The sequence below is a fragment of the Carassius auratus genome, unplaced genomic scaffold (genome assembly GCF_003368295.1).
Source record: "Carassius auratus strain Wakin unplaced genomic scaffold, ASM336829v1 scaf_tig00214358, whole genome shotgun sequence".
In the NCBI taxonomy this organism is placed as follows: Eukaryota; Metazoa; Chordata; class Actinopteri; order Cypriniformes; family Cyprinidae; genus Carassius; species Carassius auratus.
In genome coordinates, this window is record NW_020527631.1 from 51,811 (window position 1) to 68,099 (window position 16,289).

Sequence of the window (16,289 nt, forward strand, 5' to 3'; positions counted from 1 at the left end):
GAACTGACAGTTCATTTTATAACTACTTCAGAATGAAAAACACAGAAATATCAGAAAATATGAAAATCAAATCAAATCAATAAATAAAATAAATTACTTTCAAGAGAAGACAGTGGCTATGCATGTATTTCATAAAAATAAAACATTTTTGAACGTGGTTGCATCCTTTTAATAGACACTACATTTAAGTATGTTAAATCACTAGATGTAAGTGAATGGTGTGGGTTGGTGAATCTCACAAAAACTGTACAAAAACATTTCAAATTAAGCAACTGAATAAAATGAACCCTATTTTAGCACCATAAAGATATGCACAAATTAAGCATTCATTATCATATTGTCAGCAATCTACTGTAATACAACAACTAACTCATTATGCTTATTTTAAAGAGAAAAAAAATTACTTTTTGCATAACTGTAATTACAATTTGGGGGAGAATGGGTTACATTTTTCATCTCAAACTGCAAAAAGTCCTAAACGGTGCTTTTTTTTCAATGTAAACTCAAGTTAGTGTGAGATTCATTGTCTCAACAAAAAGCCCACATATTCAGCACAATGATGTTTTAAACAAGTCGGCTTATGATAATGAGGAGGCAGAGTGTGTGTCTGGCGTAAAATAGGTCTACTTTATAACAAGGGCCTATTTTTTGGTAAGCTGTGTCTGTATCTAAGATGTGACTAAAGAGTGGTGATGTGGCACTGCACTTACAATAGAAACCCCAATCACATGACCATGCCGTAGTGTACCCGTCAATCACTCTGTACCATGACATCACCTTCATAGATCAATAACCCCCAGCAATGAGAGAATCTTTACTAGTCCACATGAGGGTCAGTCAATTGCTGTGGCGAATGGCAGCATGCGCACCCATGCGCTGGGGATCCTGGGAAGGATAATGGATGTGGCCTGGAGGTCTCAAAGCCATCGGGGGAGGTGGAGGAGGGCCCATGGGGTGGAACATGGGAGCTCCAAAACCTGAAACCACAAGCAGACAGTATTTATGTATAGTATAAGAGTTTGAATGAGCTTCTAATTATTATTTTTTTATTTCTAATTTTATTTGAGGTTTTAGTTATTTGTCATTTAGTTATTATGTTTAGTTCTTTTGTCATTTGTATTAGTTCTTCTTTAGCTTGCTTTTATTTTAGTGTTTAATAACCGAAATGTAATTTTTTTTTTTTTCAGTTAAATTTTAGTTTTAATAATTTTGTTATGTGCTGTTGACATTTTTATTCATTTTTTATATTTTTATTTGACCTTAGTTCTTTTAATATATGTAATATGAATACATATAATAACATTTAAAATTAATATTATAAATGTATTTTTATTTTTTTAGATTAAGATTTAGTAATTATGTGCTTTTGTCATACTTATTTTAACTCTATTTAGCTTTTAATAACTGAATAAATGGAAAAGTATTTATATTTTAGTTTTAAATGGTAAATGGTAAAATATGGTAATTTTATCATATTTTATCAAATATGGTAATTTTATCATATTTTGCCATTTTTATTAATATTTTGTAACATTTCTATTTAGCTGTAATTAATTTTTATTTCAGCTTTAGTCAAACCACCAGCTGAAACACTAGAGACATGCATGGCTGAGTGGAGACCAGGTGCACCTGGTGGCGGTGGGTTTGGGAGACCAGGTGGAGGTGGCAGACTGATGTTCATGAGCGCAGGAGAGCTGATGGGGTCCAGGTTAAAGTAGTTAGCAGGTGCTTCCTCCTCCAGAGCAGGGGGTGGCGGTAGAGCTGCAATATACACATAATATAATCAGGTAATAGTTTCTATGAAGCCAATATTTATATACATTATAAGGGTATTCTTAAGGCATTATAATGAATGTGTAATGTACAACAAAAAAATAATAATAATGTTGTATCATCTCATGATCAGAATCGGAAAGAGTTTTATTGCTAAGTATGCTTGCGCATACAAGGAATTTGTTTTTGTGACATAAGCTTCCAGTACACAGAGACAACACACTGATAAAAAAAAAAAAAAAATGCAGTCTGGTGCAGTCTTAACAACCTGGAGCTGAACACTCTCAAAACAGTGGAGATGATCGTGGACTTTAGGAGAAACCCCCCTGCACTTTCCCCACTCACCATCATGAACAGCACTGTGACTGCAGTGGAGTCATTCAGATTCCTGGGAGCCACCATCTCTCAGGACCTAAGGTGGGACAATCACTGACTCCATTGTGAAAAAGGCCCAACAAAGGTTGTACTTCCTTCGCCAGCTGAGGAAGTTTTTTTTTTTTTACATATCTTCAACAGATCTCTGGAGTTGTGTGAAGTGCCTTACTGCTTCAAACGTGTCACATCACCCCCGTTCCAAAGAAACCCAAGATAACAGGACTTAACGACTATAGACCTGTGGCTCTAACGTATGTCATCATGAAGTTGTTTGAAAAACTGGTTCTGGCTTATCTGAAGGACATCGCTGGACCCTTACTGGACCCCCTGCAGTTTTCTTACCAAGCAAACAGGTCCGTGGATGATGCAATCAACATGGGATTGCACTTCATCCTGCAACATCGGGACAAAACAGGGACTTATGTGAGGATCCTGTTTGTGGACTTTAGTTTGGCTTTCAACACCATCATCCCTCCAGACCAAACTGACTCAGCTCTCTGTTCCTAGCTCTACCTGTCAGTGGATCACCAGCTTTTTTACAACAGTTTGTAAGTCTGGGGAAATTAGTGTCAAACAGCTGCTCATCTGCAAACTTCAGGAGCTTGACAGAGGGGTCTTTAGAGGTGCAGTCGTTGGTGTACAGGGAGAAGAGCAGAGGGGAGAGAACACATCCCTGAGGGGCACCAGTGTTGGTGTAGCAGCTGTTTGACACTAATTTCCCCAGACTCACAAACTGTTGTAAAAAAGCTGGTGATCCACTGACAGGTAGAGCTAGGAACAGAGAGCTGAGTCAGTTTGGTCTGGAGGGATGATGGTGTTGAAAGCCAAACTAAAGTCCACAAACAGAATCCTCACATAAGTCCCTGTTTTGTCCCGATGTTGCAGGATGAAGTGCAATCCCATGTTGATTGCATCATCCACGGACCTGTTTGCTTGGTAAGAAAACTGCAGGGGGTCCAGTAAGGGTCCAGCGATGTCCTTCAGATAAGCCAGAACCAGTTTTTCAAACAACTTCATGATGACATACGTTAGAGCCACAGGTCTATAGTCGTTAAGTCCTGTTATCTTGGGTTTCTTTGGAACGGGGGTGATGTGACACGTTTGAAGCAGTAAGGCACTTTACACAACTCCAGAGATCTGTTGAAGATATGTGAAAAAAAAAAAATGGGGGCCAGCTAGTCACCATAGGTTTTCAGACAGGCTGGTGTAACGCCATCTGGGCCTAGAGAAGATGCGCAAATCCACTTCATTTTCAGCGCTTTTTGGTGCATCTTCTCAGTTAACAACGGCTCAGTGTAGTAACAGCTGCTCTATGTGAAATCACGCACCTGATGGAATTAACCGCTGATTAGAGAACTGGCTTTACTGATGAGATGTGCATTAACGATCGGCCGATCGTGATCGGAGACATCTTCACAGATTTGAAGAGCAGGGGGTTTGGAGAGGGGGATTGCAGGAGGAGTTAACGGTTGTGTAGGGAGATGGTCAGAATGGGTGTTGGAGGTTTGAAATCTACAATAAAACTCATTCAGGTCATTAGCAAGTCGTTGATTAGTGTAGGGGGGTGGTGTCTTGTAGTTAGTGATTGCTCTCAGTCCTCTCCACACTGAAGTCGAGTGGTTGGAAGTAAACTGGTCTTCCAACTTTTTAGCGTAGATCTTTTTGTTCAGTGTGTTCCTGACCTGATTGTACAAGACTCTGTCCCCATTTCTGTAGGCATGATCAATCATATAAATTTTCTGATAAATCATAACAACAGTTTTAATGCATTATAATATTTACTTACTATTTATTTACTAATTTGTGGCTAGAGCTTATGACAATTTATAAAACAGTAGACAATGAACACATTGCATCCACTTAACTAACAATGGATTTCCATTAGTTGTAATGTATTATATCTCATATTTTGCCATCGTTAACTTGTTACTTCATTATAATGCCTTAAGAATACACTTATAATGCGTTTTAAATACGGGCTTCATAGAAAGTGTTACCTATAATCACATAGGCTTGACTTTCAAAACCTTTTTGCATAGTTTTTACCATAATTAAATGGTTAGATCACACAAAAATGAAATTAGCCCATAAACTACTCATCCAAGAGGCATCCTGTATTTGACTTTCTTCTTTGCTAAAGCAAGGAAACTTTGCTTTCTTTGCTGCTGTTAACAAACATTGGTTTTCATGAGACTCACCGGCGAACTGTTGGCGCAAGCTAGATTAAAGTAATTATTACCTTTTGGAGATCAAAGACAAGTTTTAATAGAACCCCAACTGGATTCGTCTAAAGCAAGGGTGGGGAACGTTGATCCTGGAGGGCCACTGTCCTGCAGCGTTTAGCTCCAACCCTGAAAAAAACCTACCTGTATCCTGAAGACCTTGATTAGCTTGTTCAGGTGTGTTTGATTAGGGTTGGAGCTAAACTCTGCAGGGACACAGGCCCTCAAGCGGTCACGGTGCCAGACTCCTTCGCCCTGCTTGACGGCACCGCGGATTCACCCCAGCAGCGAGGGATCTTCAGCAGCGCGTCCCTCCTTCCTCCCGGGCTTCGGCACCAGTGTAACACATGAAAAACTTCATATTCACGGGAAGGAGGCGGGAAGGAGGCGGGAACCGGCAAACAATCAAACAAAGTTTCAATAACCAAATAAACACAAAACACCGCAACATTCCCTCGAGGACGACTGTCGTGCTCAAACAGTCGTCCTCGGGGACGAGGAGATGTTTTTGCTCTATTTTGCCAACAAAAATCATTCCAAACACATTTCATTTCTGAATTTATCAACCGTTTAACTCAGGGGTTTTCAAACTGTGGGCCACGACCCACTTGTAGGTCACAGAATGGAACAAGGTGGGTCACACAAAGTCACTTGGCTGCAGCTAAATTTGCGTTTCAATGACACACACACTCACACAGTTCAGACTAGGGCTGCACGATATAGCCTACCAACATTAATTACGAACTGCAATATCCTTAGTGTGATTTTCAAATTGCAATCAAGTCTGTGTGCATTGCGTGTTTTGAAGCACGGACGCGCACAAGTCATAACAGTGAAGGTCTCAGAGCAATGTCATTAAAAGGTCCCCATTATTAAAGAGAAAAAACTTTTTCACTTCAATACACTATATTCTGCATAAGACTGCATACACCAGAAAATTCAAATGTTACGAAAACGGTTTCAGGTAGGCCATGTTCATTCATTTCTATCGTCCGTTTGAACTCTGCACTTTTTTTGTTTGGGGAATGGTTTGTAAAAAGCATTTCACATGTACAGGGTGAGCAGGGCACAAACGCAGGGTTAATTGTAACACTACAATATTTAAACATTTCCACATAAAAAAAATTTACAAACATTCGCAATATTTTCTTGACATATAATCTCTGTTTAGAGAAACATTTGGCAAAGTTCAGAAATCCTTTGAAAATATTGCTGAACATTTAACCATTGCAAAAATTAATGAACTTAATGTCATCCAGTTTTTTGTTTGTTTGTTTATTTAAAACAAGACACATCTGTTTATTATTATTTTTTACCTATTTCACACTTATTTTAATCTCCAAACTGTTTTAGATAGTTCTGCATTGCTTCTTACGCTTTTCTAAATAAGTGTTGGATTGTGCTCCATTCTCGCCGACACACACGGAAGGATCATGAATGCATTTTCTGCAACAAAACACAGCAGCGCAGATTAAAGTTCACTGGAATGAGCCTGTTTCACGTCATTATGGACGCTACATATTTTAACATTTGTAAACAAAAATTAAAACTTAAAGGGGGGATGAAATGCTATTTCATGCATACTGAGTTTTTTACACTGTTAAAGAGTTGGATTCCCATGCTAAACATGGACAAAGTTTCAAAAATTAAGTTGTACGTTTGAAGGAGTATTTTTGTTCCAAAAAAACCTCTTCCGGTTTGTCACAAGTTTCGGAAAGTTTTTTTCTAGTATGGCTCTGTGTGACGCTAGATGGAGCGGAATTTCCTTATATGGGTCCTAAGTGCGCGCTCTTCTGCCGGAAGAGCGCGCGCTCCAGTATAGCAGAGCACTGAGAGCCTGAGAGGCTGTGCACAGCCTGATCAGAGCGAGAGCGCCGCGAAAAGTCACAAAAGAAGTGTGTTTTTGGTTGCCAGGGCAAGACAACCCTGCACAGATTACCAAAAGAGAAACAGCATTAAGGGACCAGTGGATGGATTTATTTTCACAGAGCATCAACGGAGTTGTGCAAGTGTTTTTGTTTGTTCCCTGCATTTCGGATTGCACATCGTTTATTTCTTAAGGATAATGCAGTCCCAACGAAAAAGGTCACGATCGTGTGTTGGAACCACAGGCGGTGAGTAAAACTGCTTCAAATATCTCTGTGTTGTTAACTTAGCTATCAGCGCGTAAGCACATCAAGTAAACAACATGCGATGTTGTCATCAAACTGCACTTTCCACATGTACAGCTTAAAAAAAAAAAAAAAGACGACATAAAGTGGAACTTAGTCATTTTCCAAAACCGCTAAGCAAATACATACAGTTTCAGTACATACCACATAGCATACCGCCTTTGCTGATGCTGCTCTTGTTAAATTTCAGCCTCTGGATCTGTGTCACTGCTTCCACATGCTCTCAACTCAAAAGCCTACTGGCGCTCCTGATTCTTTAGCCCCGCCCACACGTCACGCCTCCAGCCGGTCGTGTTTTTCCGGGGAAAATCGGTACAGACTATCTTTCTCTTATAAATATAATAAAACTAAAGACTTTTTGGAGTTATGAAGGATGCAGTACTACTCTATATGTACTCAAGATTAACAGGAGATTGAGTGAAAACGAGCATTTCACCCCCCCTTTAAATATTAGTAGTGAAATTTTTCAGTTGTTCATTTTTCTTAAATACTTAATCTCCGTCATCAAACTTTTAAGTAAGATTAGGCTTAAAGTAATGTCAACCATTGTTTTTTTCCTCAAATACTTTGGTGGGTCGTGAAATAGATTACACTTGTCTAGGTGGGTCGTGGGATGGAAAAGTTTGGGAACCCCTGACCTAGGATGACTTAAGGGTGAGTAATTTATGGGCTAATTTTCATTTTGGGATGGGCTAACCATGTAAGGGGTGGTGTTAGTCACAATGCAAAAAAACAGCAATATGACAAAAGACAGCTATGTTGAAAAATACATCTAATTATATTCTCAAAAAATTACTTTTTTTGCAAGGTAATATAGTTAATAATAATAAAAGTAATGTCTGGTTCATAAAATAAAATCAATCTAATTATTTTTTTTGGCATGCAATACAACCCAGACATTTTTTCATTTATTAAAATAACTAAACTAAACCAAACTGAACAAAATAAATAAATAGAGACAAATTTAATACAGTAATGCCAGTTATCCACACACAACATACTTGTAGGGAGACCAGGTACTGGTTCTTGTCCGATGCCGATCTCATCGATCCCATCCTTGACATCCATCTCTTTAGAGGCATGTGATCTGCCCCACTTCACCGCCAACCTGCAGCCATTAATGATGAGCTTATTGAAGGTCTTCTCTGCTGCGAGCTCTGCTCCCTGTCGTGTGGCGAACTGAATGAATGCACACTGCTGCCTTTGAACCAACGTGATTGTACGGATCTCACCGTACTGGTAGAAATTATTTCTGCGAGAGATGATGAAGAAAAGACAGGAGGAGTTTTAAATGGATACTAATCAAATACAAGTTTGGAACAGAATAATAGTGCACCAATGAGTTCACTTGACCTCATTACACTGCAGTTTATATCAGTGAGTAGCGTCCATTATTTTGGCTACCCTCTGTTTAAGGATTATTATACTTAAGTAAAACTAAATCCATAAAATAATCTTTCGATACTTGAATGTTAATTGAAATAAAATAAAATATTAAAAAACTTAAATGTATTTATTTCACTGGCTTTAAGTCTCATATATATTTAATTCCCATGTATATACACAATGTTTATATGAAGAGTTTGGTTCCAAAATTCAATAAACACCTTTTCTTTTTTAAATTGAGTTTCCGTATTGTGTCTGGTCGGTATTGAAAGTAAATTTTACATTTTACACAAAATGGGATAGGTCGTGTTTTCTCCCTTCTTCTCCAAACCACAACAAATGTCAGTCTCCTCTTTTGCAGAATGCGATATATCCTCTCAACCAATCACAGCGCACCCTTCCACACTCTGTAGACAGTAACGGCGGCGCTTTGAATACATCGACATCCTAGTTTTCCTCTTCTACTTTGTACTTTGTGATCAACAAACATGGGCTACAGGATAGATCGCATGTGATTGTAATGCACATCTCGTCAGTAAAGCCGGTTCTGTTATTAATAGTACCGGTAAATCTCCATCACCTGCTTTCAGATGGAAATTAATTAAATGACTCGCATTTGATTTTAAACGTGATATTGCGTAGCTTGTCAGTAAATGTGATATTGCGTAGTTTGTCAGTGTTAGTGTTTTTATTAATGACAATGTGGATCAACTTACTATGCTGTGTATTTTCTTCAGTTTCAATATGAAAAATAACCTTCATATTGATTCAATGTATTTATTGCATTTTGGGAAAAAAATATATAATACAATTTTATAATAAATCTTCAAAATGTTAATAAGATGTAAATATGTACATTTATGTTACTAAAATAACACTGTTATACATTGGGACAATATTATTGCCATTTTAAAACTTAGAGTACTGAAAACACATTTTAATATTTACAATGGCAATAATATTGTTCCTGAATCTCTGCTTACCTGAGCTCAGAGTCAGTGACGTTTTCTCCCAGTCCCCCAATGTATAACGTTGTGATGGACTTGTCCTCAGGTGGGTCCAGTCGAGGCATGCTGGACACTCTCTTCAGAAGTTTATCTGCCACTGGATCATTGATGCCATAATAACGATCTTTAATGTTCTGATCGGCCAGAGGATCATCAGGGTCTGTGGGTTTCTCATGCCTGATGGGACAGAAATGATTTTAGTGTCTTTGAACAGTAACACTGCTACTGCCACTGTGTGGACAGTCATCTGAAGTACAGCAGAGTCCCAGCATGATTGGGAACATATATTATAAAGTAACACTAGGGCTGTCAAAATAATGCATTAACTTTTGTTATTTATATTTTCTCTGTTTAATATTCATTCGTAAAAAATAAAATAAAAAAAAAAGTAATTAGAAAAATAGAAAACCTGAGTAAGCTTAAAGACGGTTGACTGAACAAAAATTTGCAGATTTTTGTATTGAATGCATAATGGATTGTAATGGGTTTATGTGAAGGCTGTTTTAAGCTCACTTAAATTGAAAGTTATAATATTTTTAAATATTCTATAACAGCTTAGGCCTATTAAAAACAATGGCCCAAATTTTACAGCAATATTTAATAATTGCATGCCCATAAATTGACAAATATCAGTATTAATATTGCTATCTGTGATACTTGCTTTCTTACATAGTACTTAGAAAATGGTTTTTACTTACATCATAAGTGAACGATTGAACCCATTAAAACTACTCAAACTGAAAAGTCAAATTGACCTGTAGGGACACTCCTCTCCTCTCTTACACTCTCCCTTCACCCAGAAGGAGCAGATATGGGGTCTGTTGCGTTTGTAGTACGGTGTGGCTCGTGCCAGCTTCAGCAGCATGTCACTGGGGTTCTGTGCTTTACCCAGCATCCCTATCGGTCTGGTACCATCTGAGTTTTGGATCTGACACAGACAGCAAACCAAAAGTTTACAAAGCACATGCTACAATTTATTTTACATATTTATTTTTTTCAGGCATTGGACATTTTAGATGTAATATTTTTAATAAATCTCACCTCTCTCTCCATATTCTGAGTGTAATATTCCTTGTTCACGTCAGACCTCGGTATGTCATCTTTGATGGACATGCCTGTGTCTCTGACCTGGATTGGAAGACCTGTAAAAACAAATATTATTTAAGGCCGTTTTCCCCAAACTTCAGTCAAACCACTTTTATGTGAAAGATTTTAAGATAATATAATAATGATATAATAACAACAACACATTTGCATGTCACCTTTATTTATATAGTGCTTTAAACAAAATACATTGCGCCAAAGCACTGAACAACATTCATTTGGAAAACAGTGTCTCAATAATGCAAAATGATAGTTAAAGGCAGTTCATCATTGAATTCATTGATGTCATCTCTGTTCAGTTGAAATAGTGTCTGTTTTAATTTGCAATCAAGTCAACGATATCGCTGTAGATGAAGTGACCCCAACTAAGCAAGCCAGAGGCGACAGCGGCAAGGAACCGAAACTCCATCGGTGACAGAATGGAGAAAAAAACCTTGGGAGAAACCAGGCTCAGTTGGGGGGCCAGTTCTCCTCTGACCAGACGAAACCAGTAGTTCAATTCCAGGCTGCAGCAAAGTCAGATTGTGCAGAAGAATCATCTGTTTCCTGTGGTCTTGTCCTGGTGCTCCTCTGAGACAAGGTCTTTACAGGGGATCTGTATCTGGGGCTCTAGTTGTCCTGGTCTCCGCTGTCTTTCAGGGCAGTAGAGGTCCTTTCTAGGTGCTGATCCACCATCTGGTCTGGATACGTACTGGATCCGGGTGACTGCAGTGACCCTCTGATCTGGACACAGACTGGATCTGGTGGCCACGGTGACCTCGGAACAAGAGAGAAACAGACAAATATTAGCGTAGATGCCATTCTTCTAATGATGTAGCAAGTACATAGGGTGTTATGTGAAGTGTTCCGGTTCCAGTTTACCTAATTAATGCAGCCTAAAAATCCTTTAACGGATTTGGATATTAAAAGCATATTAGTATGTTATGTGTATGCCAGGTTAAAGAGATGGGTCTTTAATCTAGATTTAAACTGCAAGAGTGTGTCTGCCTCCCGAACAATGTTAGGTAGGTTATTCCAGAGTTTAGGCCCCAAATAGGAAAAGGATCTGCCGCCCGCAGTTGATTTTGATATTCTAGGTATTATCAAATTGCCTGAGTTTTGAGAACGTAGCGGACGTAGAGGAGTATAATGTAAAAGGAGCTCATTCAAATACTGAGGTGCTAAACCATTCAGGGCTTTATAAGTAATAAGCAATATTTTAAAATCTATACGATGTTTGATAGGGAGCCAGTGCAGTGTGGACAGGACCGGGCTAATATGGTCATACTTCCTGGTTCTAGTAAGAACTCTTGCTGCTGCATTTTGGACTAGCTGTAGTTTGTTTACCAAGCGTGCAGAACAACCACCCAATAAAGCATTACAGTAGTCTAACCTTGAAGTCATAAATGCATGGATTAACATTTCTGCATTTGACATTGAGAGCATAGGCCGTAATTTAGATATATTTTTGAGATGGAAAAATGCAGTTTTACAAATGCTAGAAACGTGGCTTTCTAAGGAAAGATTGCGATCAAGTAGCACACCTAGGTTCCTAACTGATGACGAAGAATTGACAGAGCAACCATCAAGTCTTAGACAGTGTTCTAGGTTATTACAAGTAGAGTTTTTAGGCCCTATGATTAACACCTCTGTTTTTTCTGAATTTAGCAGTAAGAAATTACTCGTCATCCAATTTTTTATATCGACTATGCATTCCATTAGTTTTTCAAATTGGTGTGTTTCACCGGGCTGCGAGGAAATATAGAGCTGCGTATCATCAGCATAACAGTGAAAGCTAACACCATGTTTCCTGATGATATCTCCCAAGGGTAACATATAAAGCGTGAAGAGTAGCGGCCCTAGAACTGAGCCTTGAGGTACTCCATACTGCACTTGTGATCGATATGATACATCTTCATTCACTGCTACGAACTGATGGCGGTCATATAAGTACGATTTAAACCATGCTAATGCACTTCCACTGATGCCAACAAAGTGTTCAAGTCTATGCAAAAGAATGTTGTGGTCAATTGTGTCAAACGCAGCACTAAGATCCAATAAAACTAATAGAGAGATACACCCACGATCAGATGATAAGAGCAGATCATTTGTAACTCTAAGGAGAGCAGTTTCAGTACTATGATACGGTCTAAATCCTGACTGGAAATCCTCACATATACCATTTTTCTCTAAGAAGGAATATAATTGTGAGGATACCACCTTTTCTAGTATCTTGGACAGAAAAGGGAGATTCGAGATTGGTCTATAATTAACTAGTTCTCTGGGGTCAAGTTGTGGCTTTTTTATGAGAGGCTTAATAATGTGCAGGTAAACAATAAAAAATGCCATTTCTTAATAATCTTTTTTAAATTACTTATCGTAATGTCTGTTTTTTTTAATAATTTAATAAATTACACAAAGATTTGCAAATAAGGTCTAATATAATATTTTGAGTTAAACTCATATCAATAAAAACAAAACTGAATATATATATATATATATATATATATATATATATATATATATATATATGACATTAAATAACTAACGAAAAATGACACAGAAAAAAAATGTAAAATGAAAATATAAAAATGATTAAAAATAAATCAATATAAAACAATTGCTAAATTATTGAGTTCAAATATATACATTTTAAATCACAACAGTTTTTTTTTTTTCACAAACACAAATGCATATATAATTCAAATGCATTTACAGTTTTAGTTTAAATTACACAAAAAAATAAGTATTTAAATGTATAATTTAATATACAATTTGCATATTAAGTGGAACAATAAGTTTAAAAACACTGTAATGAATCACTGTTTGGATGTTATAAAACACCCACATATAGCAGAAAACATCTGGCTTTTTGTTTTTTTACCGGCCATAATTCTTATCTTGAAATCAGGATAAGGCATATATTAAAGTGCCTCTATTATGCTATTTGAAAGGTTCATCATTTGGTTAAGGGAGTCCCCAGCAACAGGTTTACATGAAAGCAAGGTAAAAAAAACAAAAAAAAAAAAACCTTTGCCTTTTATTAAATTATTCATTTAAATGTACCTTATTTCTCAAGAATCTCAAATGATTAGTTTTAAGATTCCTCTTTCCAAACCCCTCCTTTGTGTGGGGCTACTCTGCTCTGATTGGTCCGATGACCAGTAGACCCATTATGATTGGTCTACTGCGTACAGCGCATGTCGGAAACGGAACGTAGTGAAAAACCCAGACAACAATGGTATATGCGTTAGCTGAACACAGACATGGAGTAATGATACATCCCTGCAGTTTGGCAACCAATGTATTGCTCCGTCCTTTATCAAGACATTCTATATACTACTTCTATATTAATCGACACATTTCTACACAAAAGCAGGCCCACAGCTAATTAGCAGAACTATAATGTGAGTTAGCCGACTTACAGCGGCATTGAGTGTATACACAACACACAAAACTACATATTTTACCCACTTGATAGAATATTAAAGCAACAATAATTAACCATACCATACAAACTGTGTGCACGGACTCATCTTTTAAAAACAACAGGTTTACGAATCCCGCATTAAACTCGCATTGATTGGAGAAGCAGATGTGAACAAATTGACAGGAACACAGCAAAACACTCAGAAATTTAATTGACTTGTTTATGTAATTCAAAGTCAACTCTCTTCTGAGAGACGATAGCTTTATTTATAATGCACTTTTAGCTTTACAACTTTGTGTTTACATTCACACAGCTATGTTACACACTGCATGGAACGTTATTTAAAAAAAATCAATAATAGGGGCACTTTAAAGTCATACATGTGAAAATAGGCTGAGAATTGAAAAAAAAAAAAAAGTTGTAGCCTGGTAGAGAGGAAGAGATTTTCGGGTTTTGGTTCTGGTGTGTAACTCATACCGTACTCCAGGTCCAGCAAACATGTCTGACAGACGTTCTTCATCTTACTGCAGGTCTGACACACCTCAGTCTTCTTAAAGCGCATCCGTACACCAGGACACCAGCGGAAAACAGTGAAGGGACGTGCACATATCTGAAAATGATTTAATAACACACCTAGCTACAATTCTTTAGATACGTGCCTATAACCAAACATTATATCATGTGCTCACCTTACATTCCTTGCCATACTTTTCCTTGGTCTGCAAAAACAGAACGCTTAACGTTTAAATAGTTTAAATAACCCAAATTTATCAATTAAAATATTTTTAATTACCCAAAAACAGCAACAAAAAAAAAGCTTTCACTCTTTGCAGGTAATTTCAAAAACTGAAATCCCTTACCATGCGAATGTATGGATTTTCCCCAAGACATGTTTGACAGAGAATAGGGAAGTCCTGGAGTGAAAAAAAATAACAACTTGAAAATCAGGACAACAAATAAAATAAAATAAAATCTGTTAGAAGCTAGACAGAATAATAAATATATTGCTAGATATAATCCAGAGGATCTTTACATCAATGTTATATTTGGCCATTTAGTCCAGCTGTAAAACTTTATGTTAAAGCATTATCTATTATAGAGATAACAGTATGAATTTCTATAAACCTGCTTTGAAACAATTGAAACTGTGAAAAGTCCTATACAGACAAAATTTGGCAAAGGCTGTTTTGTATAAACATATGACAACCAAGCAACCCATAAAACGTTTTCATGACACGTGTTCAGGCTTTCAACTGTCCAGTGGTATAACCTCAAGAAAACCAGATGATATTGGTTACTGAAAGTCAAAATAATTGTAAAAAAAAATACCTTTCATCATGGTCAATACTTTTGAAAACTTTTTTGAAAATAATTAATAAGATGTGTGAATTCATGCGCATTCAATGTGAACGCAAAACTCACTTTCTCTTCATTTCTTCATCACTAAATCACATCAAAATGTTGAAACTGATATACAAATCCTTCAAAACTGTATAAAATCAGCATAGATACAAATACTACATTTATAAGAACTTGCCACATGCATTTAAAAATAGTTTTAATATCAGATGAGCCTTTTCTGTCAAATGCTGACCCATATCAGGCAATATGTGCTTTGCTGTATCTTCACACTTTCTTTAAGATGCTTTGTAAATTCCCGTTCTCTCTAAACTGCTCCCTCAACAAGTTCTACCATGTCATTCACCTCATTAGAGGAGCTAAAGATAGTTTTAGCAATCACAGCAGCACTGATATCTGCTGAAGGAGAGAGAGAGAGCTGGCATTCTGGATGCTCAATGACTTTATCGCTCAGAAAGGGACAGACTTTCTGATCACTGCTAAAACCGAGTAGGGATAACTGTGGATTGTGTGGATGTTTAAACAGAACAGCATGTGTTTAGATATGGTACATCTAGATTCAGCTGTATGTAAATAATGTCAAAAAAGACACTGATGTAAACAAAGGAACAGCTGGATAAAAATAAATAACAGAGACGAATGGGATATATAAAGCCTTCTTATAGACATCCCAAACATGAAATGCACAGAAACATGAAATGCACATTGGTTTTAATAGCAATTCAATTAGCAGTTTGTTGAATCACAACATTTGTGTTGTTTTTGTTTATTTTGGACGCATTTTTATTTGTCTCATCTAAACTGAAATTATATATATATATATATATATATATATATATATATATATATATATATATATATATATAGCATTACTAAGTGGTTACGTGAGAATAAAATGATAAGTAAACAAACTTTTATCCTGATAACGCCAAAAAGCATCATAACACTCATTAATAATATTTGACAAAAATATCTGAAACTGATATTACACGGCAGACAGCAATACAGCAGAGTGCGCGAATTATTTATCACTTTCCATAACTGGCAGATGAAAATGTGCAGGGAAAATCTGTTTAGTAAGCGAAGACACAGACACATTTTTGAAGCAGTCTGCATTGTGTTATGAGTTTGATAATCACTCAAACATACCGAATCTTCCCAGTTCTGTCTGTTGTAGGTGTTTGAGCCCAGGGACGTCGCCATAATCCACGCGCGCAACCACGTCACGACGTCACGCAGCCTCTTTACAAAGCTGTTCTTGGGGCTAAAACTAAAACCAATTAAGTACAATAAAAGTGGTAAAATAAATAAATAATCTGTTGTTTTATATCAATGGTTTATAAAAAATAATAATAAAAATAAATAAATAAACATAATTTAGTATAGTGTGGAATCTGTTTCATGTATTCGTGTGTTTCTATCAACTGTATCAAGTTTGTAAATACTTGAATGAACTGTATAATTATTTTAAAATAACTATATG

The 16,289-nt window shown here is 36.8% G+C and overlaps 1 protein-coding gene across 1 annotated transcript; it reads right to left on the reverse strand.

The window, feature by feature from the left end:
* Positions 1-93: 93 nt before the first annotated feature.
* LOC113091899 (pre-mRNA-splicing factor RBM22-like) lies at positions 94-16,028 on the reverse strand. The gene is made up of 10 exons (XM_026257574.1): positions 15,956-16,028; positions 14,308-14,361; positions 14,137-14,166; positions 13,925-14,057; positions 9,976-10,076; positions 9,690-9,862; positions 8,911-9,111; positions 7,543-7,793; positions 1,630-1,761; positions 94-977 (listed from the first exon to the last, which is right to left on the reverse strand). Exons 1-10 carry the CDS (start codon positions 16,007-16,009, stop codon positions 838-840), a joined length of 1,269 nt encoding a protein of 422 aa, XP_026113359.1. The 5' UTR covers positions 16,010-16,028; the 3' UTR covers positions 94-837.
* Between the last annotated feature and the right edge of the window lie 261 nt (positions 16,029-16,289).